Source organism: Sarcophilus harrisii, chromosome 4 (genome assembly GCF_902635505.1).
Source record: "Sarcophilus harrisii chromosome 4, mSarHar1.11, whole genome shotgun sequence".
Lineage (NCBI taxonomy): Eukaryota > Metazoa > Chordata > Mammalia > Dasyuromorphia > Dasyuridae > Sarcophilus > Sarcophilus harrisii.
Window position 1 is genome coordinate 321,765,943 of NC_045429.1, and position 24,185 is coordinate 321,790,127.

The following is a 24,185-nucleotide window of genomic DNA, read 5'->3' on the forward strand; positions in this document are numbered from 1 at the left end:
AAGTACCAACTTGAGGTACACACACAGTACTTAGCTTATGAAAAACTTAAGTATTAAAAAACAAATATACAGTGAATTACCTCTAATTTCTCAGCCAGAAGACCCTCAGTACCACCAGACCTTAGCCTCATCTGCATCAATTCACTAATAGCTGATTGGTCCCCTAAGAGAAAGAAAGAATTGAAGATCTCCAAAGTTCTACTCAATGGTTTCAATGTCTCTCTAGATTCAAAGAGATTTTAAAAGGATTTTATATAAGCCCCATTTAAATGTTAAATACATTTAAATGTTTCAAGAAACAAAACTAATCAACAATCTAAAGGCTTATTCTTTTAAAAAGCATGAACTTGAATGAAATAATCAATAATGCTTTAAAAATGAACATATCACTCAGTACATAGACATCATTCAGAATGATATAAAATTGAAACAACAAAGAGAATGAAATTTTCTTTTATATCCCCTAACACAGTTAGTTTATCTACATTTCTATTAGAATGACAATTTGTCAGTGCTAAAGGGAAAATTTTAAGTAAATTCCAAAAGCCACCAGAATTGAATCACTATTCTTCTTGCTGATGGGCCTCAAGTTAAAATAGGTTATTCTACTTTAATACTTTGCTTACCAATATTATAGGCACAATAGCGTATGTTGGGTGAAATTTCTTCCACTCGTTGATTATATAATACAGCCTGTTCCTCAGTAAAAGCACTAGCTAGCTTTTCATAGATGGTTCTGGGGGAAAGAGAAAAGTTACATTTAAATGGCTATTACTACTCTGATGCTGAAAAAAAAATTTCCATAGGTAGGCTAAAAATTATAGAAACACTTTTAGAAAGCTATTAATTCATGGCAAAAAAATCTTTGTACCAACATAGCAAAATTGGCAAACTATACTCAAAATGATATGAGTGTTCATCAAAATGAATGTTCCCTCCAACAATGCTGCTTACAATCTATTCATTCCTCCATCTCTTGTACAACCTGTGTCTATATCCTCCCATAAGATCACTACATACAGTGCATATAATGTACTAGAACCCTTCCTTCCCCATCTTTTCCAAACACCGCATGGATACTAGTAAAGAACATTACTGTCCACAGGCTATCCCTCATTCTTGCCACATGACCACATGACCGATACAATCATCCTATCTTTTTTGGAAATACATTTCTCTGATGACATCCTTTACTCGATTTCTTCTTTATAAGATGATATAGGCTGCTTATTTCCACAATGAATGTACTATAAAAATCACAGCTCCATAGAAAAAGAAACCACTCCAACAGCTGTAAAACTAAGCACAGAACTAGATTTGAAATTATGTATCCAATTTAATTATACTCAACTGGAACAAAAAAAAAGCTTAAGGAAAGGAATACTCACTTGCATTTGTTAAAAGCCTCCATTGCTGCCTTCCATTCCTGGTGTTCAAAGCGCAGCATTCCTGTTAGGTAAGCCATGTAAGCCTAAAATTTTCAGAGAATGAAGCTTAATTTCATTAATATGTTTCACAAAATCTGTGTTGGAAGTGAATCTCTATCTATTTACTTATTAATATAAAAATTGGCATCAATCACTCATTCTTTATTAAAAACAAAAATATAATCCAAAGAGGTTATGAAACCTAGAACATTTGTCATAACTATATGGCATTTATTTTCTAATTTAACAATTGTTTTCTTTATGAGAAGATTAAAAAAATTAGCTTACAACTAACTGGCTAGAATGAGGTCTGCAGTCATCTGAAGATAACTATGAAATGGAAATGTTTATTTTCTCCTTCTTTCTCTCAAAAAAGAAAAAGTAGCTTCATAGCTGGTTATTTCTTATTGACCTGTCAGAATGTTAAAAGAAAAAAACTTTCTATAACCAGATAAAAAGGTACTGTCTCTAAGAAGTCATTTAGGTGGCCATCAAAAACTCAAGAAACTCCAATTATATCTTTCTAAAAAAGCCTAAACAAGTAGTTTCTCCCAAATGTCAGTTTATAACATGTAGAACTCTTTTAAGTGAAAAACAAAACAACCCAAAACCAATAGTTATCTTCTCCTCTACTCAAAAAAGTAAAACTGGATGTTGACATTAACCTGAGCCTCTAGTTTAGTCTTGGCATCCACCCTATTACTCTCACACAAGCGTTCCAACTCCTCAGCATGCTTCACGGCTTTTCGAAGTCGAGATAACAAATGAAACCGTTTTCGAGGTTCAGTATTTGCTTCTTGTTTAAGCTGCATGGCATAGCTCCAGGCTCTTTCAGCATCCATCAAAATCAAAAGCAAGTATCTTGACAGAAGAAACAAGGTATAGAAAAGAGAAAAAAGGGAAAATTAGAGAGAAAATAAGGCATGGACATCAGGTTTAAATACATTCCCCCAGAGTCCCCTTCTCAGATCTTTACACTTCCCCCTCAGAAAATTCATCTACCTTCATAGCTCTAAGCCACTGAGTGCCAAATTTCTTTAGTCCTGACTACATATGCTCCAGTAAATAAAGATATCTTTATTTACTTAACCAGAAATTTTCCTTGGGAAACTATCACTCTCTAAAATACAACATAACTGATATGCCAATCATCTTTTCCCCCAAACTAACTTCTTCCCACCTTTTCTCCATTGATATAACCACAATATAGTCAAAATTTATCACAGTTCTCCTTCACAGAAGTTATCAAGAAATTATTTATTAAGTACCTAATGTCCAGAGCACTCTGCTACTCAAGAGAGGAATATACAAAACTTAGATAAGACAGTGCCTTCCTTCCAAGACTAAATAAAATTTTCCCTATCTATATCTTATTTATGCATAGTTTTTGGCATGCTATCTCCCCCAATGGATTGTGAAGTCCTTGAAAACAGGAACTGCTTATTTGTCCTTTTTTGTATCTCTAGCACTCAATACATATTACATATAACACGGAACACTGAACAAATTAACTGACTGGACATTTGTAACACAGTCCAGCAGAGAGAGGACAGACACAAAAATATATTATAACACAAATCCATTAGAGATGTACAAACAATTGCTACTTGATGTCAAAAAGGGGAAAACATTCAGAGAAGAGATTGTGTTTTAGTCAGCCTTGAAAGCTAAACAGGAATTCAATAGGCAAAGCTGAAGAAGAGTGAAAAACATTCTTCTCTGAGAAAACATTGAGGGCAACAAAATGGAGGCAGGAATGTGCAAAACACGCCTACATGTACAGAAGAGTCCACAATCTCAAAATCATGAACTTTAAGATGGAAAATGGTATGAAGCAAATAAAGCTGATGGAAGATTGTGGAGGGACTTAAGTACTTGGGAAGCGTCACCTTCATGCAATAGACAACAGGGAACCAATGAAGGTTTTTGAGCTGGAGTAGCACAACCAGATCAAAGCGTCTAGAGCATTTCATTTTACATAAGACACAGAGATTTAATAAGGTTGAATGATTTGCATAAAAAAAGATAAGGCTGACTGCATTGTGAAGAATGGATCAAAAGGTGGCCGGGAATGCAGAACAAAAAGGAAAGGGTAAAAGATCTAAATAAAAGCTATTTTCCATATTAGTAAAACAATGAAGTGGATAGTCTCTTTTTCCAAAAGCTAATCAGACATTCACATTTTTTAACATATGATAAAATGAGACAAATACAGAGGTGGAAGAGAGCAAATGTGTTCAAACTATCAAGTTTTGTCTTAGTAAATGTGGTTTTAATGAAATTATGACATGCCAACCAGAATTAATCTATCTCTCCCACTGTTTGAAGGCAAATAGTATGATTCTTAAAATTGTCCCTTAAAAAGGGACGATAGTTTGATATTATATATTACAATTTAGATGTTAAGCTTGGGTTTCATTCAACACTGAAAATCATTGTTATTATGGTAGTCAATTGAAGCTTGAGAAAATAAAATCCTTTTCTATGTAAAAACAAAACAAAACAAAACAAACAACCCCACTCCTCCAAAAAAAAAAAAAAAAAAAAAAAAAGAAGGGCTATTTGTTAACTATCTAATGGGGGCAAGATGTATAGGAGGGAATGACTGCTAGATCAAAGTCCCTGAAGAGGTATAAAGAGAAGAGATTAATGATAAAGATAAATGAATTGGCTTTATGGAAGAACAGGGATATTTATTCTTCTATGACTATAACAAAGAAGTTAAGTGAGTAAAGCTGCTGAACGTTTTTTAGGATGGGAGGATCTGAGGGAGTTCCCTTTAGATTCTCAATCTCATGGAACAGAAATGAAAGTTGTTAAATAATGGGGCAATAGGCTTGAAGACTTTATAAGAGCAGAAAGTCTGAAATAATCACTGTGCATAACGAGCTGGAGAGTACTTGATGGAGTGGATAGGTTGTTAAGGGGCAGTAAAAGCCCAGCTGACGTTTATCTACTGTAAATTTATAGTGGGTAAAATTAACCTGATTTCATGACTTTCTATAGAATCACTCAGCAATTTATGAGAACTGAAGAAACTGGGTAATAGCTATTACCTAGGAACAATGAAAGCAAGTTAAGAATAAAGTAAGAGTGAATAGAGTGATTCTAAGTAGTAAACTAGTGAAATAAACTAATAGATTACATAGTCAAGACTGAATGAGGAATGAAGTCAAAATGAAGGAAAAGGACCTGAAAAGTAGGGAAGGAATCAAAAGACAGTAGGTTTTGATACACACAACCATTAAGTTTAGCATGAGTGAAAGAGAAACAACACAAGCTGTTGCGGTTAGAAAGTAAAATTTCAAAATTCTCAAAATCCAAAAGTGGTATATTTCTATGAAATGGTGAGGTCTGAAGTGTGATCACGTTGACATATAAATGAAGCTAAATGAAGACGCACAAGGAATTTGGATCTGAATAACTGTATTGGTCAGGATTTTAGAGAGAGTCATCAGATGAATACTGAAATCCTAAAGGATGATAGTGAGGAAAAGAATAGCTCATCATCCATATATCATTCATAAATCACGTACTAAATTTATTCAGAAAGTTGGAAGAGTAACCTAAAGATCAGTAGCTGATGACAAGGTGGGAGAAATGGAGTTCTTTCAGAGAACAGTTATTGAAGGAAGATGGAAGAGAAATGTGGAAATGACAATAAGGAGCAGAAAGGAGCAGGGTGTAATGCCATCCTCCTGAGTCTGTGAGAGCAGATGAAGATATCTCCAATGAAATAGGTCTAAAGCATTTAGCCTCAGAGAAAACCAGACTTTATTTGAAATAAGGAGGTAAAAGAAAATGACTGATAATTTCAAGAATAAAGGGGAAATTTGCTGAGTGAGGATAGAGGAAAAGTCCCCACATTCTAGAGGATAATCAAAAAAGGGACACAGGGTTGTTGTTATTGTTGTTGAGTCATTTTTCAATTGTATATGACTCTTTGTGACTCCATTTGGAGTTTTCTTGGCAGAGATACTGGAGTGGTTGGTCATGTCCTTCTCTAGCTCATTTTGCAGATGAGGAAACTGAGGCAAACAGGGTTAAATGAATCGCCCAGGGTCACACAACTAGGAAATGTTGAGGATCTGAATGAAGGTATTCCTCACTCCAGGCTAAGCATTCTATCTACTTCACCACCTAGCTGACACAAGTTTAGGTGGAAGTAACACATTACGCAGTTTGCATCTATGGTACTAGGCAGTAGGGTAACGTGCTGGGGAGAAAATATTAAGAATGAAATAATCCCTATTTCCACTAACACAATGTAAAAAAAACATACACATACATATGTGTGTGTGTGTATATATATATATATATATATATATATATATATATATATATATAGTGAACAAAAATAAATATATACAAAGTAATTAAACAGAGGGCAATATTGAAAGGAAGGCAATAGAAGCTGGAGAGATCATCAGAAAAGGTTTTATGCAGATGATACTTGAGGTCTATCTTAGAGGAAGAGAGGGATTCTATGAGGCAGAAGAGGAGTAAGTTCTAGGCGTGCTGGACAGTCAAGCAAAGGCACAGAGATAGGACATGGAGTATCATAAGTGACAAAAAGAGAGAAGGCCAATTTGGCTGGATCAAAGAATAGTGGAAGGGAAGTTAAGATAGGTTTGAGCGAGGTAGTGAAGACTCTAAAAACTAAAATGAGCTTACATTTTATATCAGAGACAACAGGAAGCCATTGTAGTTGCCTAGAAGGAAGAATAGGTGTTGGTGTTTTTCTTCTTTAGTATAATATGATGGTTCTCTCTGAGAGCAGGTTTCTTGGGGAGGTTTTCTGGAGGCAGCCTTAGTTTTGGTTCAGAGTAAATAATCCCCCAAATGCAGCCAGGTACTAAAAGTTCAGATCTTTTATTGCTTCCTCCAAAATAGCCCAGTTAGTTTTCTTAGAGGCCTATCTCTCTGCTTGGTTCCAAGAGGTCTTGCAGCTTTGTCCTTTGCCTCTACTTTCTTCAGCCTCCAGCCAGCACCAAGGTGGAAGATGCAATGAATCTCTCTTGCCTCGGAGAGAGGGCTTGTGGGCTTCCTCCCAGAGTGCTTCTCTCCAATCCCAGTCAATGTTCAGAAATAACTCTTCTTGACTGGCTCCCTGAAGCTCTATTTATGCTCCTTCTCCAAGAGTGGGATTGTGGGATATCTCCCAGTGTGCTCTCTGGCCCTAAGAGCTTCAAGTGAGGTGTGAATTTGGATATCTCATACTAAACCTTGAAATCTCCCAAATGTGTGAACTCCAATGAGTACTTAAATACTTCTTGTTTATATGAGTTCTCTAAAGGTGTGAACACAAGCCTTGTTTCTATCAGTTGTACTTAGTACCTTGTTTTTTCTGGCCCATAATATCTCCTTGTAAGATCAAATCAATCATACTGAACCATGCTAAATTAGATAATTATTGTCTCTGTCAACTCTAATGACAACACTTTGTAAAGATTCTAACATCTCCCCCTTTCTTTTGATTTAGAACATAGGTGGACATGACCTCCCTGACTTCTCAAGGAGATGAGAACCCCAAAAAGAAGATGATCACGCCTTCCCTGACTGCTCAAAAAAGGAGTGAAAACACCATAAAAAGAAGGTGGTCATGCCCTCCCTGACATCTCAGGAAGGGAGATGAAAACACCAAAGGAAATAGAAAATCAAATCAGATTACCAGGTTTCTAAAGGGGGTCACTTGAAACAGGTATGAAACAAGGTGTACATAAATCGATCAATATGGGAGGCATTACACATAATTACATAAGCACATAGCAATATAACACAGGCTAGTAGTAATGTAACAAATAACATGAATCAACATGAAGAATTTACACATGTCCATAAGTCCAAAAGGAACCTATTGTCCATTAGTTCATGTGCCAGGAATCCAATAATTCCTGTAAGCTCTGGGGTACTGCAATAGTCTCATCAACAGTTTTTCATCTCAGGGAATTCAATGATTCTTGTTGGTTTTTCAAGAACCTGAAACAGTCTCATCTTGTGTTAGGGAATCCAATAATTCCTTAAGATTTTAAAGTTATTTTAACAGTCTCATTGTCAGCCATGCTCTTTCAGTGTCAGATGTTTCTTAAATCTTCTCCTTTGTTTTGAGGTTTTTCTGCTTTTTCTGTTTCTCTCTGATGGACAAGGCGAATACGGTTCGTTGGCATCCATCTGATTCCTTCTCTACCTGTGGAGATACAAGCAAACTCTCTTCCCCATGCAGTTAACCTATCTAATTCCCTTCTATTTACCACTTTTTGGATCTCTCCACATCACCTGGCAATTATCTAAAGATAGTGGAGCTGTTTGCACTGGACACTGCTCTGTTGTGTTAAAAGGCCTATATTCTCCCCAACTGTAATCCTGATTGCTTTTCTGTTGGTTGATGATATCAGAGTCCTGAATTTCTAAAGACTTTCTGGGTGTAACCTCAGCTGCTATCATGCCCCACCTATCTTCTGATTGATACCTTGGAGCTGGGCCCTGCCTCTCATTCCTCTGGGTCAATCTACATTCAGAGGTCCAGTGAAAGCCTCTGTTACATTTTGGACATGGGGTTTTGGGTTTTCTCTCACTCTGTCTTCTCATTCTATCTCCATATCTACAATGCACTCTCAAATGTCCAACTTTTCCACACTGAAAACATCTATGAGTTTCTCTATAAGTCCCTTGCCAAGAGGGACCCTGTCTGTCCATGTTCATCAGTTTGGTTTAATAAGCATTTGTGCCCCACTATGGCACAGAGTCTTATGATCTCCTCTAAAGGAGCATCTTTGTCTAGTCCCCAGATAATTCTTTTGCAAACCTCATTGGCATTTTCCTTAGACAGATGTCTGGTCATTATTTCTGTGGCAGCATTATCTCCAATGGTTCTTATTACAGTTATTTACAAACATCCCACAAAATCTGCAAAAGGTTCATTGGGACCTTGCTCTATTTTTGTGAAAGCTTTACTTCCATCTTTCTGTCCAGGGAGAGAATTCCAAGCTTTTATTGCAGCCTTAGAAATTTGCTCATGTACTGGTATGAGATAATAAATCTGTTCTGAATTCTCTTCATACTGACCTTTACCTGGTAGTTGGTCAAAAGTGATTTGTCCAATAGCTCCTGTTTGCCTATTGCATTGGGCTTGAATCCCACATAATGCATGATACTCTGAAAGCCACAATAAATTTTGTCCCAGTTCTAAGCATGTCCTCGCTATGAATTTCCAATCATTCGGGGTTAAGATTTCATAAGACAAATTATCTAGTAACATCTTCACATAAGATGATGTAACCTCATAAAGAGTGCAACCCCTTTGCAAATCTTTAATTTTTTCCAAATTAAAAGGAGTGTATTTTCTCTCTTTTTGACCTGAAGAGTCAAGCTTTTCAATGACAGGATATGCATTTATAAAATCAGATATATCTTCTCCTTCATTTTTTGCTTTAATGAATGCCTCTTCTCATCTTGTCATATTCTGTTTCACAGGAGAAGCTGACTGTGTTTCTGCCTCTCTCCCTCCCCCTTCTTCCTCTATCCATGAAGGGTTAATTGAGGGGGGAGGGTCATGAGATGTGGAATGATCTAATTCCTCCTGCTGTGAAATATCACACTCAGAATTGTACTTAACTCCATTATTATCTGAATTTTCACCTAGTTTAGTTGGCACCTCTCCCTGATGCATTTTCTTTTTCTTCATTCTAATACTTAAATAACTTCTTATAGCCAGTTGTATTAAGTTGTATGTATTAATTATGTCTTTGAAATTGAGTCAGGTCCATTTTTATTATAAAAAAGATCCTCTCTAATTTCCACTGCATTGAGTTTGAATTAGATCTGTATTATTCACCCAGTTTTTTTCCTCTTAACTTCCACTCGTCTAAATCCAATTCTTTTTCCATAGAGAACCAAGGACATATGTACTTATAATAATATGATGGTTCTCTCTGAGAGCAGGTTTCTTGGGGAGGTTTTCTGGAGGCAGCCTTAGTTTTGGTTCAGAGTAAATTATCACCCAAATGCAGCCAGGTGCTAAAAGTTCAGATCTTTTTTTATTGCTTTCTCCAAAATAGCCCAGTTAGTTTTCTTAGAGGCCTATCTCTCTGCTTGGTTCCAAGAGGTCTTGCAGCTTTGTCCTTTGCCTCTGCTTTCTTCAGCCTCCAGCCAGCACCAAGGTGGAAGATACAATGAATCTCTCTTGCCTCGGAGAGAGGACTTGTGGGCTTCCTCCCAGAGTGCTTCTCTCCAATCCCAGTCAATGTTCAGAAGTAACTCTTCCTGACTGGCTCCCTGAAGCTCTATTTATGCTCCTTCTTCAAAAGTGGGATTGTGGGATATCTCCCAGTGTGCTCTCTGGCCCTAAGAGCTTCAAGGGAGGTGTGAATTTGGATATCTCATACTAAACCCTGAAATCTCCCAAATGTGTGAACTCCAACAAGTACTGAAATACTTCTTGCTTATACGAGTTCTCTAAAGGTGTGAACACAATCCTTGTTTCTATCAGTTGTACTTAGTACCTTGTTTCTTCTGGCCCATAACATCTCCTTGTAAGATCAAATCAGAAATACTGAACTAAATTAGATAATTATTGTTTTTATCAACTCTAATGACAACACTTTGTAAAGATTCCAACAAACAGGCAAATCATGTGGTCAGATATGATTTAAAAGAAAATTATTTTGACAGCAATGTCTAGGATAGACCTGAATGAGAAAAGAACTGAAGCAGGGAGACAATTAGGTGGTGATTGCAATAATATAATCAAGAGGTGATGAGGGCCTAAACTAAGACGATAGTTTTTTTTTTTTTTTTTTTTTAATTATAGTAACTTTTTATTGACAGAACCCATGCCAGGGTAATTTTTTTACAACATTATCCCTTGCACTCACTTCTGTTCTGATTTTCCCCTCCCGCCCCGCCCTCTACCCTCTCCCCTAGATGGCAAGCAGTCCTATATATGTTGAATATGTCGTAGTATATCCTAGATACAGTATATGTGTGCAGATCCAAAAAGTTTTCTTGTTGCACAGGGAGAATTGGATTCAGAAGGCGAAAATAACCCGGGAAGAAAAAAAAAAATGCAAACAGTTTACATTCATTTCCCAGGGTTTTTTCTTTGGTTGTAGCTGCTTCTGTCCATCATTGATCAATTGAAACTGAATTAGGTCTCTTTGTCAAAGAATTCTACTTCCATCAGATTACATCTTCATACAGTATCGTTGTTGACGTATATAATGATCTCTTGGTTCTGCTCATTTCACTTAGCATCAGTTCATGTAATTCTCTCCAAGCCTCTCTGTATTCATCCTGCTGGTCATTTCTTACAAAACAATAATATTCCATAACATTCATATAACACAATTTACCCAACCATTCTCCAATTGATGGACATCCATTCATTTTCCAGTTTCTGGCCACTACAAACAGGGCTGTCACAAACATTTTGGCACATCCTGGTCCCTTTCCCTTCTTTAGTATCTCCTTGGGGTAGAAGCCCAGTAGAAACACTGCTGGATCAAAGGGTATGCACAGTTTGATAACTTTTTGGGCATCATTCCAGAATGCTCTCCAGATTAGTTCACAACTCCACCAACAATGTATCAGTGTCCCATTTTTCCCGCATCCCCTCCAATTCAGCATTATTTTTTCCTGTCATTTTAGCCAATCTGACAGGTGTGTAGTGGTATCTCAGAGTTGTCTTAATTTGCATTTCATGATTTGGAACACTCTTTCATATGAGTGGTAATAATTTCAATTTCATCATCTGAAAATTGTCTGTTCATATCCTTTGACCATTTGTCAATTGGAGAATGGATTGGTTTCTTATATATTAGAGTCAGTTCTCTAAAGATTTTGGAAATGAGGCCTTTATCAGAACCTTTAACTGTGAAGATGTTTTCCCAGTTTGTTGCTTCCCTTCTAATCTTGTTTGCATTAGTTTTCTTTCTACAGAAGCTTTTTAATTTGATGTAATCAAAATTTTCTATTTTGTGATCAATAATGGTCTCTAGTGACGATAGTTGTTTGAATAGAAAAGTGAGAGGCAAGAAATGTTGCAGAGACAGAAATAGTAAAAATTTGGCAGATGATTTGACACAAATCCAAGATAATGTCAAATTTTAAATTTGGAAGACTAGAAGAATCTTAGTATCTATGACATAAAAACGGAAGATCTGGGAGAAAAATGACTTCAGTTTCAGACAAGTTGAACTTACAATGTCTCTAAAATATCAAGTGTGAAATGTTAAAAGGCAGATAGGGATGTGGGATAGAAGCTCCAGGGAGAGATTGGGGGCTAAAATATACAGAGCTGTGAGTCAATGAATAGAAATGATAATTAAACACAAAAGAGCTAATGAGACCAACAAAAAAGAGCATACAGAATGAAAAGAGAAAAGAACCTAGGATAGAAATCTTGGAAAACACCCACAATTAAGGGGAATGATATGGATGATGAGCCAGCAAAGAAGACCCAAGAGAGATCACACAGGTAGGAAAATTGGGAGAGACTAGAGTCATGAAAACCCAGAGAGAAAAAATAGTGCCCAGGAGGAAAGGGTAAACAAGACTGTCAAATGCTATGTGACTGAGACTGAAAGAAGACCACCAGATTTGGTATTTTAAGAGATTATTGGTAAATCTGGACAGAACAGTTTTACTTGAGTGATGAGATTGGAAGTCAGACTGCAAGGGATTTTCAGAAGTAAAAGAAGAGAAAATAGATTTGGAGAAGAGTTGATAAAGTAAATTGAAAGTTTTTTTTTTTTTTTTTTTTTAAAGATATACAAAACTTGGCTATCTTTAAAGTAGATAGGAAGAAATCAGTAAAAAAAAAAAAAAAAAAAGAGAAATTAAAAGACTTGAGAAAATGGACAAATAGGGTACAATCCACAAGGAGATGGTATCAATGAGCTCTGAAATGAAGAGAATGGGATCAGACGAAGCATACTCAAATAGCCTCAGTTTTCTCAGTAAGATAAGAGGCAAGATCCTCAGCTGGGGGATGAGGGAGAGAGAGGGAAGATAGAAAAGGTCTGGAATAGCTTCTTTGAGGAATGAGATAGGAAATCAGTTAGGGAGGAATAAAAAGTGAAGGGCCAGTTGAAGCTAAATAACATGAAGTTATAATGTTAGCGTGGTTGTGAAGACTGCTTGCTGCTCTCAGTGACACATTGGTAATAAGAGGTCTTAAAAGCATTTATTAATCTGGAATTCTAGAAAGGAACTTCGTTTTTGTGTCTATTCTGTCATCAAATGCTATCATTTCTTCCTTAATATTTGTATGTTTCTTCCTTTACATTCCTCTGCACTACTGCCCAAATCTAGGCTCTTGTCACTTCATATCTTGAATTCTGAAGATGTTTCCTGGCCAACCTTTCTAACTTGCTTATTCCTCTTTCCAAACCATCTTCTGACAAATTAATCTTCTTCAAAACATTTCTAATGGAAAAATGTGTGGAGATTTGCACAAAATAAGCAGAACCAGAAAAACATTATGCATAATAACAAAGACTAAAAGGAGTTGAACTCTTGTGTAAATAAAAACCAGTAAGGGCCCCAGAAAACAGAGGTGCTGAATGTTAGACACAATCCCTAGGGGGGTTATTTTTGTTTAAATGTTTTTACTACAAGAGAGTGTTTGATTCCTAGTGATGGAAGTTGTATACACAGAAATAACTGATATAAAACCAAAAGGTATCAATAAAAATTTTAAAATAAGCAAAACCTACAAACACTTTAAAATAAAAGAACCTATAATGGTGCCCTATTTTCTAGTCTATCAAGTAAGTCTTCCTGTTCTTAGCTTTCAAAATCTTCAAACTTATTATTCTACTTATTCAATACTTTCCATTACTCTTCAGTAGGCCCTCTTCAGGTGAGTTTCCTTATAGTCCCATTCCTATATACAAAAACTTGTTTCCACAAACCTTTGCTCATGCTGTTATCTTATTCAAGAAAATCCTCTTCCTTATCCTAATTAACAGCCACCAGTCAATATCAAGCTTAATACTGTCTCTTCCATAAAACCTTCTTTGGCTACTATAACCCACATTTCATTTCTTTCTTTGAATTCCTAAAGTATTTACAGTCAATAACATTCAACTTAGCACTACATTACTTAATGTTTTGTTCTCCATTTTATATGGTATGATGCTACTTTTTTACCCACACTGCAGGCTATCCAAGGGCAAGGATTTCAATTTTGTGTCTAGCATGGTATTGACAACTTATGGAAATCAAAAAGGACTAACATACACAAGTTTCTCTAAATAACGCAGAAAAATTTGTACTTATTTTGTTCTTGAATAAGTAGCTATGCTTTGACCTATTATTAGAATCTTAACCAATTAAAAAAAAAAAAAACAAAAAAAAAAAAACAAAAAAAAAAAAAAACCCTGACAAATATTTACCATCCATCATATCAATTAGAAATAGATTTAGAAAGTAGTAACAAATTCCAAAACATTTAATACCTGTTGTCAGATAGGAGCTCTTCAGTTACTTTTTTCCCTGTGAATTTATGTCTATTCCCCATCTTAAAATTGAGTGTTTTTCGGAGACGTCTTTGCCTACGGGAACAATATCCCCTACAAGAAATCATAAAGAATTGATCTTTGTCAAACAAGACAAGACAGCAAAATTTCTGTTTGTTTTTATGCTGATAATAATATTCTCATATGGTTAGGGAATGGACCTAAATAATTTTGATATTATTATTATACTTACTATACATCAACTAAAATTCAACATTTATTAAATTATATAAAGCACTTAGCTACATATTGTATAACATACAAAGAAATTTACAGCATTAGACACTGTTCTCAAAGATCTTATATGTAATTAAGGAAATAAAACATAGACAAATAACATAAGGCAACATATAAATACCAAACATAATTTTAAGCATTCAAAAGGAAATACATTTACTTATAATCTGCCTTTTTAACATAATAGCTTGTACTTATATACTGCTTTACAATATGCAAGGCACTTCACATACATTATCTCAGTATATCTTCACAATATAGATGATATGGGTGCTATTAATACCCATTTCACAGATGTGGAAACTTCAAGCTCAAAGGAGTTAACTGATTGTCCAGAGTCACATGGCTTAAGTTAATGTTTGAAGCATGATTTAAATCCAGGTCAACCTGACTTTAAGATGAACATTCTATCTACTTTGCCATCCTCCTCTAAAATATAGACTCTTTAAATTCATATTCTTTGACAGATAGTAAGAGACATCTAATGGACATAATACAGTAAGACAAATTTTAATATAATTTCTCTGTTTCCAATGTAAAAACCAAAATTTTGCTATAAACTTTAGTGATGCCCTTAACATTTGCTTCATGTATAATATTCAAAATACCTCAAAGCACTACATTTTATTAAAATAACTTGAAAGTATAATCCTGTCAATTCAGCAACTGGAAACAATGCAATGTGGTAGAAAAAGTACTGAATTTAGGCACTAGAGATTTGAAATTTAATCTGGACTGTAGTATACACACTGTGTGACAAGTTAATCTCTGAGCTTCTCTTTTGTCATCTATAAAAAGGAGATAATAATACTCATCTTACCACGCTAACCATGAAAAACTATATAAATGTATTATTGCTTCAATGGTTTTAATTTTAGGAAATCTCCTAATAAATGAATCTAATTCCATCAGGCTGAATGGGTAAGCTTTTTTTTTTTTTTTTAAACTAGATTTAGGTATAGGGGCTAAATTTTCAAAATTAACTGTTTAGGGGCAGCGCAATATATATTTTAAAAAATAAACATAGGCATATTAAAATGATACACATTTTCTATCAACATAATTATATCCACAGGACTTCAACATACTAACCTGTATCTCTGAAAATCTCCATGCCGTAAGCCATGTTGTTGCTGGGATTCCTTAATAATTTGAAGGACTGGAGCTAAGATTAAGGAAAAGCTTACAATGATACATTCCAAACAATCTGTCCCTATTACCTATTTATAAAAATCATTTTATGTCATTTTTGACACAGAAAAAAAAAACAAAGGGAAAGTGTAATATCCCACATTGAGGTTCAAAAAACTAACAAGTATGATATAAGAAAGATCATCTTTTTTTTTTTTTTATTAGAGCTTTTTATTTATAAAGCATATGCATGGGTAATTTTTCCAACACTGACTCTTGGAAAACCTTTTGTTTCTAATTTTCCCCACCTTCCTTCCACCTCCTCCCCTAGCTGCATAATAATATTATATGTTAAATATGTCGAAATACATGTTAAATCCAATATATGTATATATATTTGTACAGTTATCTTGCTGCACAAGAAAAATCAGATCAAGAAGGAAGGAAAAAAAAAACTGAGAAAGAAAACAAAATGTAAGCAAATAACAGAGAGAGTGGAAATGTTATGTTGTGGTCCACACTCATTTCCCATTGCTCTCTCTCTGGGTGTAGATGGCTCTCTTCATCACTGAACAATTGGAACTGGTTTGGATAATTTCATTATTGAAGAGAGCCACGTCCCTCAGAACTGATCATCGTATAGTCTTGTTGTTGCAGTGAAAATGATCTGGTTCTGCTCATTTCACTTCGCTTAAATTCATGTAAGTCTCTTCAGGCCTCACTGAAATCATCCTATTGGTCATTTCTTACAGAACAATAATATTCCATAATATTCATATACCATAATTTATTCAGCTATTCTCCAACTGATGGGCATCCACTCAAGTTTCCAGTTTCTTGCCAATACAAAAAGGGCTACTATAAACATTTTTGCACATATCGTCCCTTTCCCTCCTTTAAGATCTCTTTGGGATATACTCCCAGTAGAAACACTGCTGGGTCAAAAGGTATGCACAGTTTGATAACGTTTTCAGCATAGTTCCAAATTGCTCTCCAGAATGGCTGGATCCCTTTACAGTTTCACTAACAATGTATTAATGTCCCAGTTTTCCCACAACCCTTCCAACATTCGTCATTTTTTTTCCTGTCATCTTAATCAATCTGACAGGTATGTAGTGGTATCTCAGACTTGTCTTAATTTGCATTTCTCTGATCAACAGTGATTTGGAACACCTTTTCATGTGACTACAAATTGTTTCAATTTCTTCATCTGAAAACTGTTCATATCCTTTGACCATTTATCAATTAAATTCTTATAAATTTGAGTCAATTCTCTATATATTTTAGAAATGAGGCCTTTATCAGATCCTTTGTATATAAAAATGTTTTCCAAGTTTATTGCTTCCCTTTTAATCTTGTCTGAACAAAACCTTTTTAACTTCATATAATCAAAGTTATCTATTTTGTGATCAATAATGGTCTCTAGTTCTTCTTTGGTTACAAATTCTTCCCTCCTCCACAAATCTGAGAGGTAAATTATCCTATCTTCTTCTAATTTGTTTTTAATATCATTGTTTATGTCTAGATATGAACTCATTTTGACTTTATGGTGTTAGGTGTGGGTCTATGCCTACTTTCTGCCATACTAGTTTCCAATTTTCCCAACAATTTTTGTCAAATAGTGAATTCTTATCCCAAAAGCTGGGGCCTTTGGGTTTGTCAAATACTAGATTGCTATAATTATTGATTATTTTATTTTGTGAACCTAACCTGTTCCACTGATCAACTTCTCTATTTCTTAGCCAAGAGGTCTTCTTAAATGTAATTTTTTTATATGAAAAAGAATCAGAAATTTTAGCTGTCTGCAAAACAAAAAGGAGTTTACCTTTGGCTTCATAATCAGAAGTCTAGTGTCCAGAATAAGGAAGAAAAAAAATAACATTGGTACTCTATGTAAGTCATATTATTAAAAATCTTAGGTACTAGTAAATTTTAAGAAGGACATTAACAAAGATGAGAAGCAGTTTGCCACAATAATGGGAAAAGTACTTTCTGACCCATAATAGCCACATGACCAGGCCAAGTCACTTTATATTGCTCCACTCCAGACATATGAGTTACTGCTCTACATAGATAAAAGGAGTTTCAAAAGTGGGTATTCCCAAACTGGTGAAATCCAGACACTAAAAAACTAATAATAAAACTTAGGCTTTAGTTCATTAGTCTTGTGATGAAGAGAGCCATCTGCACCCAGAGAGAGGACTATAGGAAACTGAGAGTGGATCACAACACAGCATTTTCACCATTTTTATTGTTGTTTGTTTGCATTTTGTTTTCTTTCTCATTTTTCCCCCTTTTGATCTGATTTTTCTTGAGCAGTATGATAATTGTGGAAATATGTATAAAATAATTGCACATGTTTAACATACTGGATTACTTGCCATCTAGGGGAGAGGAAGAAAAAAATAAATTTGGAATACAAGGTTTTGCAAAGATGAATGTTGAAAATTATCTATGCATATGTTTTGAAAACAAAAAGCTTTAACACACACACAAAAACAAATACACAAATAAATAAATAGATAAATAAAGGGGGGGGGGGAGAACTTAGGCTTCAAAACCATGTCATAGGGGATACAATTACAGTTTTAGAGGAACTTCCACTAAACAAAGAAGTTAGTATAGACTGGAATTGAAGTCAAATAACTCCCATTAAGTAATTTTTTTTACTTCTAAAATTATACCAACAAGACAGTGGAAGAAGAAAGAGGGAATTCTAGTCAAATGGCCTCAAATATTTTCACTAAAATATAAAGCAAAGTTCTTGCTGATAAAATGGGAGGAAGGGGAGCCATAAAATGTTTGAGGAGGGATAAAAAGATTTAGAAGAGCCATTAAAGTGAAAGGGATATTGAGTTAATTAAGGATGTATGAGAGGATTGCCTTGAAGTAACCAGGTTATATAAGAAATCTGTAAAGGAAAAATCAGCACGATTTCATGGTTTTCTTTAGCTTCATTCAGCAGCAGTATTGGGGCAAAGGCTGCTGTTGAAGGGAGTAATCCAGAGTAATCTAAGGATAAGGATTAGCAGGGCAAGATCAATAATACAAGAGAACTGGACAGTATAGATTTGAAGAGGTTAAGATGAGGAAGGGATAAAGAATGTAGTTAATACAGAAGTGATGGTCTCAGAACAAACCGAGGGAATCAAGGTACTGGGGACCATAGCGTGGATGAAGAATAGGATTTAAATATGCAAGGCACAAGGAGAGATAGAATGACAATTGACTATAATAAAATAATGGAATTTCAGCATTTGGGAAAATGAAATTTGTGCATTTGTGGGAGATGGCAAAATAAAAGATATGACTGTATGTGTGGCTGGAGTGGAGAAGCAGGTCTTGTGAAATACATTTAGAAACTGAAATTTCGGTGTTTGAGAAAGTATCAAAATATATGTTGAAGTCTCCCCAATAATAGGGCAAGAGTTGTGAATAAAGACTGTGAATAAAGGAACTGAACTGAGGAAAGAAAAGGGAAATGTCTTAGAGACAACAGCCACCAAAGTTGTGACAGAGCAATGGATATGGCATGAATAAACCTTAAAGGAGAAAGAGTGAAAGAATGATGGTGGTAGAGGAAAAACCTGAAGGTGGCAATGGAGTGCAAGGAGTATCCCAACATTTATAAGTGGGGGAAAAAGTCAAATGGGAAACCATGTCATCAGGAGAGAGGCAAGTCTCAGTAAGAGCCAGAAAATGGATGGAACTGGGAAAGGAAAAGATGTAAAATGAAAGTTTATTATCTATGGCATTCCAGAGATCATAGTGGAAGAGATGGGCAATTTTAGAGTGAGACACTGCAGAGAAGGTGGGGTGGGAAAATAGGAATAAGAGATTGAGCAGTGGGAGACAGAAAACATGGTTATGAATGATAATCTTATCTTCTGAATTCTTACTCTACATCAACTAGAAGTAGGACATTTCCTACAAGCTGTTCCATGGGCATCTCAACTCAGAGGTCTAAAACAGGAATCATCTTTCCCCTCAAATGCAGCTCTCCTCTTACCCTTCTTCTGTTGAATACACTATCATCATCCCAATCAACCAGGTTTATAATTCTCAACTCTCCTTTCCCCAAGACTTCATATACATTTGCCACATCTTATAAATCCTACATCTGCAATATAATTTTTGTCCATTCTCTTCTATTTAGTTGGTACCACCACCTCTCAACTATACCACAATAGCTTAATTGCACTAGGTCTCCTCTCTGATCCTCCACATAGCTACCAAAATGGTTTTCCTAAACCACCGTCCTGACCATGTTACCCTCCCTCCTTCCTATTCCCAAGAAACTCCTATAATTCCCTATTGCCACTAGGATAATATACAAACTCCTTTGACTGGCTTCTACACCCATTCACAACTGACTCCAACTTTTCTATGCCGATTTCATATTGCTGTCTCTTAAGAGATTCTATATTCTAATCAGACTGATCTTTTTTGCTGTTCCCTTGCACAGGACATTCCATATCTCATCTTCAGGCCTTTATATGGGATATCTCTCAAGCCTGTAATGCCTTCTCTTCTCACTGCTGCCTCTGAAAATCCCTTGCTTTCTTCAAAGCTCACCTCAAATATCACTTCCCATAAGCCTGTCCTGTTGCCTCAGTTGCCAGTACGTTATTTCTCTATACCCAGAAAGTATATATGTTCTTACTTGTTTATATGGTTTTTTTTGGCCCAACTGAATACACATTCCTTGAAGACAAAGACTATTGGGTTTTGCCTGTGTTTCTCAGGACCTAGCATGGTGCATGACACAGAATAGGTGCTCAAGTAAAGCTTGCTGAATGAATTCCCCATTCTTGCAATGCCCTTTTCTTTTCCATCGTTTTTGCCACATTGCCATATCCATAAAGGCTCTTCCTTCAAGGTACAATTTAGGTAACGTATCCTCTCTGGAGCTTTACTAGACAGCAATCCCCAAAGTTTCCTCATCCTGTTAGAATGTGATCATCTTTTTTTCCTCGGATTTTTGCTTGGATTTCTCTTTTATACCTTTAATCCCCTCTATACAAGTTAGTGGTATATCTGTCTTCAATCCTTTTCTTATCTCCATCATAGTTAAGACTCCTTGTATGCAAGATCTAAGTCATATTTATTTTATAACCCTAATAGTACAGTACTTTGCAAATAACACTAGTTTATAGATGTTTGCTGAGTTTACTTTAATTAGAAATGTTCAAAAACAGAATGGAGGTGCCTCATGACATACTGAATCAGCTGCTGCTGGAAGTCACAGGATCATAGATTCGGGACTAAAAGGGAGCTCAACAGTCAAACAGAGGCAAGTCCCTTGTCAAAGATCAAAATCAAAATGATCACAGATTTAAAGATGGAAAGAACATTAAAAGCAACCTACTCTCATCCCTTTATTTTACAGATGAGTTTGTTTAAATGACTTGATTAAAGTCACACAGATATATACTGTGAGGGCCATGGTTTGAACACAGGCAGATGGGAAGATTAATTTATCTATAGAAGTTAACCTAGATGATCTCTGAGATCTTTCTCAACCCAAAGATTCTATAAAATAATGAATACAAGTGAGCCAGCATATTTTTATTTCTATTAAATATTCCTACTACGAATAACTTTGCTCATTCTGTCCATTCTCTTTAAATTTAATACTCAAAAGAGTAATGCTACTGAAATGCTACTTCATAGTCTAAAATACCCCTTATTTTACACAATCACTTTCCAAAATAGCTTAAATATGGAATTTTTGCATATTTAAACAATGAAGAATTGAAGAGGATCCTGAACAAAACCCAAACGTACCTAAGTTTCCACTTAGACTCAGTATTGTATGCGTTAGGATAAGGTCAAAAATTTAGAACTCAAAGGGACCAAATTGATTTTACAAATGAGAGAATCAAATGAAATGTTTAAGTGACTTGTCCAAGGTTGTATAAGTAGTAAGAAACAAAGCTGAGGTTTGAATCCAGCTAAATATTCTATCATATCTGACTCTTTGTAGTTACACTAATTCCCAAATAAGAAACTAATTTACTCACTTTTATTTCTTTTGTTTATTAAATATGGAACTCCACTGAGGTAGTTGGCTAGGATTTTCTAAAAGTTCATTTCTACTACAGGAGCTCCCTCTCCCCCAACCCTGACCCCAGGTTCACTTGAAGAAAATGTCTAGTTTAAACAATTGCCTAAAGATTGGTAGGATTTATTTAAAATATCATGAAAACACACACAACACACACACACACGCTGGTCAGATATATATGTGCCAAGGGAAATGATCAATTCTTTTCAGACTATTTCCCCTGCATTTAACTACTCTCTTCTTGAACCCTAGTGAACCAATTTAACTATATACTGTCCTCCTCTCTTCAATCCCTAGTCTCCTTATCATATTGTCAATTATGCCCAAATCAAGCCTCAGCCCTGGATCACTCCCATCATTCCTCACCTTTGCTCCTACACATATGATGCTAAAGGAGGTAGAGAAAATTATGCAATCGTTCTGTTAACACAACCTCAATTAGCCCCTCACTACTACCAGGCAGTTCAACTATACCTCCTTTATTAACTCTATCTTACTCTCCAAACTTCATTATCTCTCCTCAAACCTTTCATGGTTTCCTCTCTTCCATTCTTTCTACTGAGAACCTGGACTCATATTTTACAGAAAAATTGAGGTCATTCTCCATGAACTTCCTTTTCCTCATTTCCTACCACTCAGATGCCTTCTACCATTATTTTCTCCTTTACCCTGTTGCACATGAAGTGGGCTAACTTCTTAGAAAGGCTAACCCATCTACTTGTTCATGTGATCCATCCCATTTCCTCCAGTAGATTGCACTTTGACCCATTTTCAATTTTTCCCTCTCTTACTTGTAATTTCCTACTGCCTACAAACATGCCTGTCTCCCCATCCTGAAAAAAACCCTCACTTGAACCTTCCATCTGTTATCATCCTATATATCTTCTGCCCTTTATAACTAAACTTCTTGAAAAAGCATCTATAATAGATGCCTCCACTTTCTCTCCTCTTATTCTGTTCTCAAATACTTAAAATTCAACTCCTAATCTCATCATTCAACCAAAACTGCTCTCTCCAAAGTTACTGGTGATCTTTTAGTTGCTAAACCCAAGGCCCTTTTCTAAATCTTCATTCTTCTCGACTCTGCAGGGTTTGCTATTTTTACTCACTCTCTTCTGATTGTTCCACCTATTTGACTACTTCTGTTTCCCTTGCTGGATCTTCTCTAGATCATGCCTTCTTACTATAGGCATCCCTGGGGCTCTATTTAAGACCCTCTTTTCTTTCTCTCTATATAACCTCACTTGGTGATCTCCTCATATCTATGAATTTAATTACTTTCTCTATGCTGATGATTCTTAAATCTACCTTTCCTGCCCCAGTCTATTGATCTCCATCCTTCCATCTCCAAATGCTTTCCAGACTTCTTTAACTGGATGTTCTGAGGACATTTTAAACAATGTCCAAAAGCCCTTTTCCCCCCTAAACTTTCTGCCCTCTACCTCTATCTTCCAAATTACTGTAGAGGGCAACAGTATCCTTCCAGATCCTCAGGTTTGCAACCTAGGAGTCATCCTGGATTCCTGTTTCTCACCCCAATTTTCAAATTGTTGCAAAGGCCTGTCAATTTTATCTTTATAAACATCTCTCAAATATGTCCCCTTCTCTTTCCTATTAGCACTCTCTTTGCAGGCCCTTATCACCTCATATCTGGTTTACTGCAATAGCCTCCTGGTGAATAAGCCTGCCTCAAGTCTCTTCCCATTCCAGGCCAGATTCCAATTAGCCACTAAAGTGATTTTTCTAAAGCACATGTCTGACCAAGTCACTCCCCTACTCCTGCAGCTTCCTATTGCCTCCAAAAGCAAATGCAAAATGCTCGGTTTGGCATTCAAAGACTATCATAACCTAGTACCCTTCTACCTTTCCCCTATTCTTACACCTGGCTCCTGGATACTCCAGTGACACTGGCCTCTTGGCTGTTCCATCAACAAGAAACTCATCTCATAGATCTGGGCCTTTTCTCTGGATGTCCCCCATGACTGGAATGTTCTCCATCCTCTGCTCTGACGGTGCTCCCTGGGTTCCTTTAAAGTTCGCAACTAAAATCCCATCTTCTAAAAAAAGCCTTCCCCAACCCCCTAAGTTCCAGTGTTTTCTCTCTCTGTCATTTATTTTCTGTCTTGAATATAGCTTCCTTTGTACATGTTTGTTTTTATGATATCTCCCTTATTAGACTGTAAGCTCTTCAAAGGCAGGAACTATCTTTTGCCTCTTTTTCTATCTCCAGCTCCTAACTCATTGCCTGGTACATTGTAGGAAGTTAATAAATATTGATTAAATGACCTATTAGACTGATACTTGGTGTCAGTAATATCCAGTTGTGTCTGCTGCCATTAATCTGATATCCAATTTCTTCAAGCTAATCCTTATGCTATAATTATTTGACCTCTATCTTCCATTTACATTTTTCTCCCAATTAGGAGTCCCAACAGGACTCAATTCAAGGAATAACACTATAAATAACTACAATATCCAAATTTCCCCTCTTTAAAAAGATCTCTCTCAATAATCCTTTTTAACTGAATTAAACATGTGCAGATATTTGAGTTTATACATTGACCTTCTTGATAACATTTTCCTAATCTCATTTATTTCACATTTTTCAAAAATTCCCTCCATCTCCACAAATCCGAGTGATTACAGAACATTATAATACAATCTTAAAAATGAAGAGGAAAAAAAAAAGCAAAACCCACCAGAGAAAGATTTAGTCGGCTTCAGATTCAATTAATCGGAAGTTCCTAATACTATCTACACAGGACTTTCATTTAATTTAAATGTACAGTTATGCTATTTAAAAAA

At 35.7% G+C, this 24,185-nt stretch overlaps 1 protein-coding gene across 1 annotated transcript in view; it reads right to left on the reverse strand.

The window, feature by feature from the left end:
- SRP68 (signal recognition particle 68) overlaps positions 1 to 24,185 on the reverse strand; it is a 63,333-nt gene that overhangs the window by 38,006 nt on the left and 1,142 nt on the right. Inside the window, exons 2-7 of the mRNA XM_031965850.1 lie at positions 15,275 to 15,341; positions 13,886 to 13,999; positions 2,093 to 2,288; positions 1,389 to 1,471; positions 627 to 736; positions 81 to 163 (exon numbers count right to left, since the gene is read on the reverse strand). Coding sequence (XP_031821710.1) covers positions 81 to 163; positions 627 to 736; positions 1,389 to 1,471; positions 2,093 to 2,288; positions 13,886 to 13,999; positions 15,275 to 15,341 — 653 coding nt within the window. The remainder of the gene's footprint in view (positions 1 to 80; positions 164 to 626; positions 737 to 1,388; positions 1,472 to 2,092; positions 2,289 to 13,885; positions 14,000 to 15,274; positions 15,342 to 24,185) is intronic.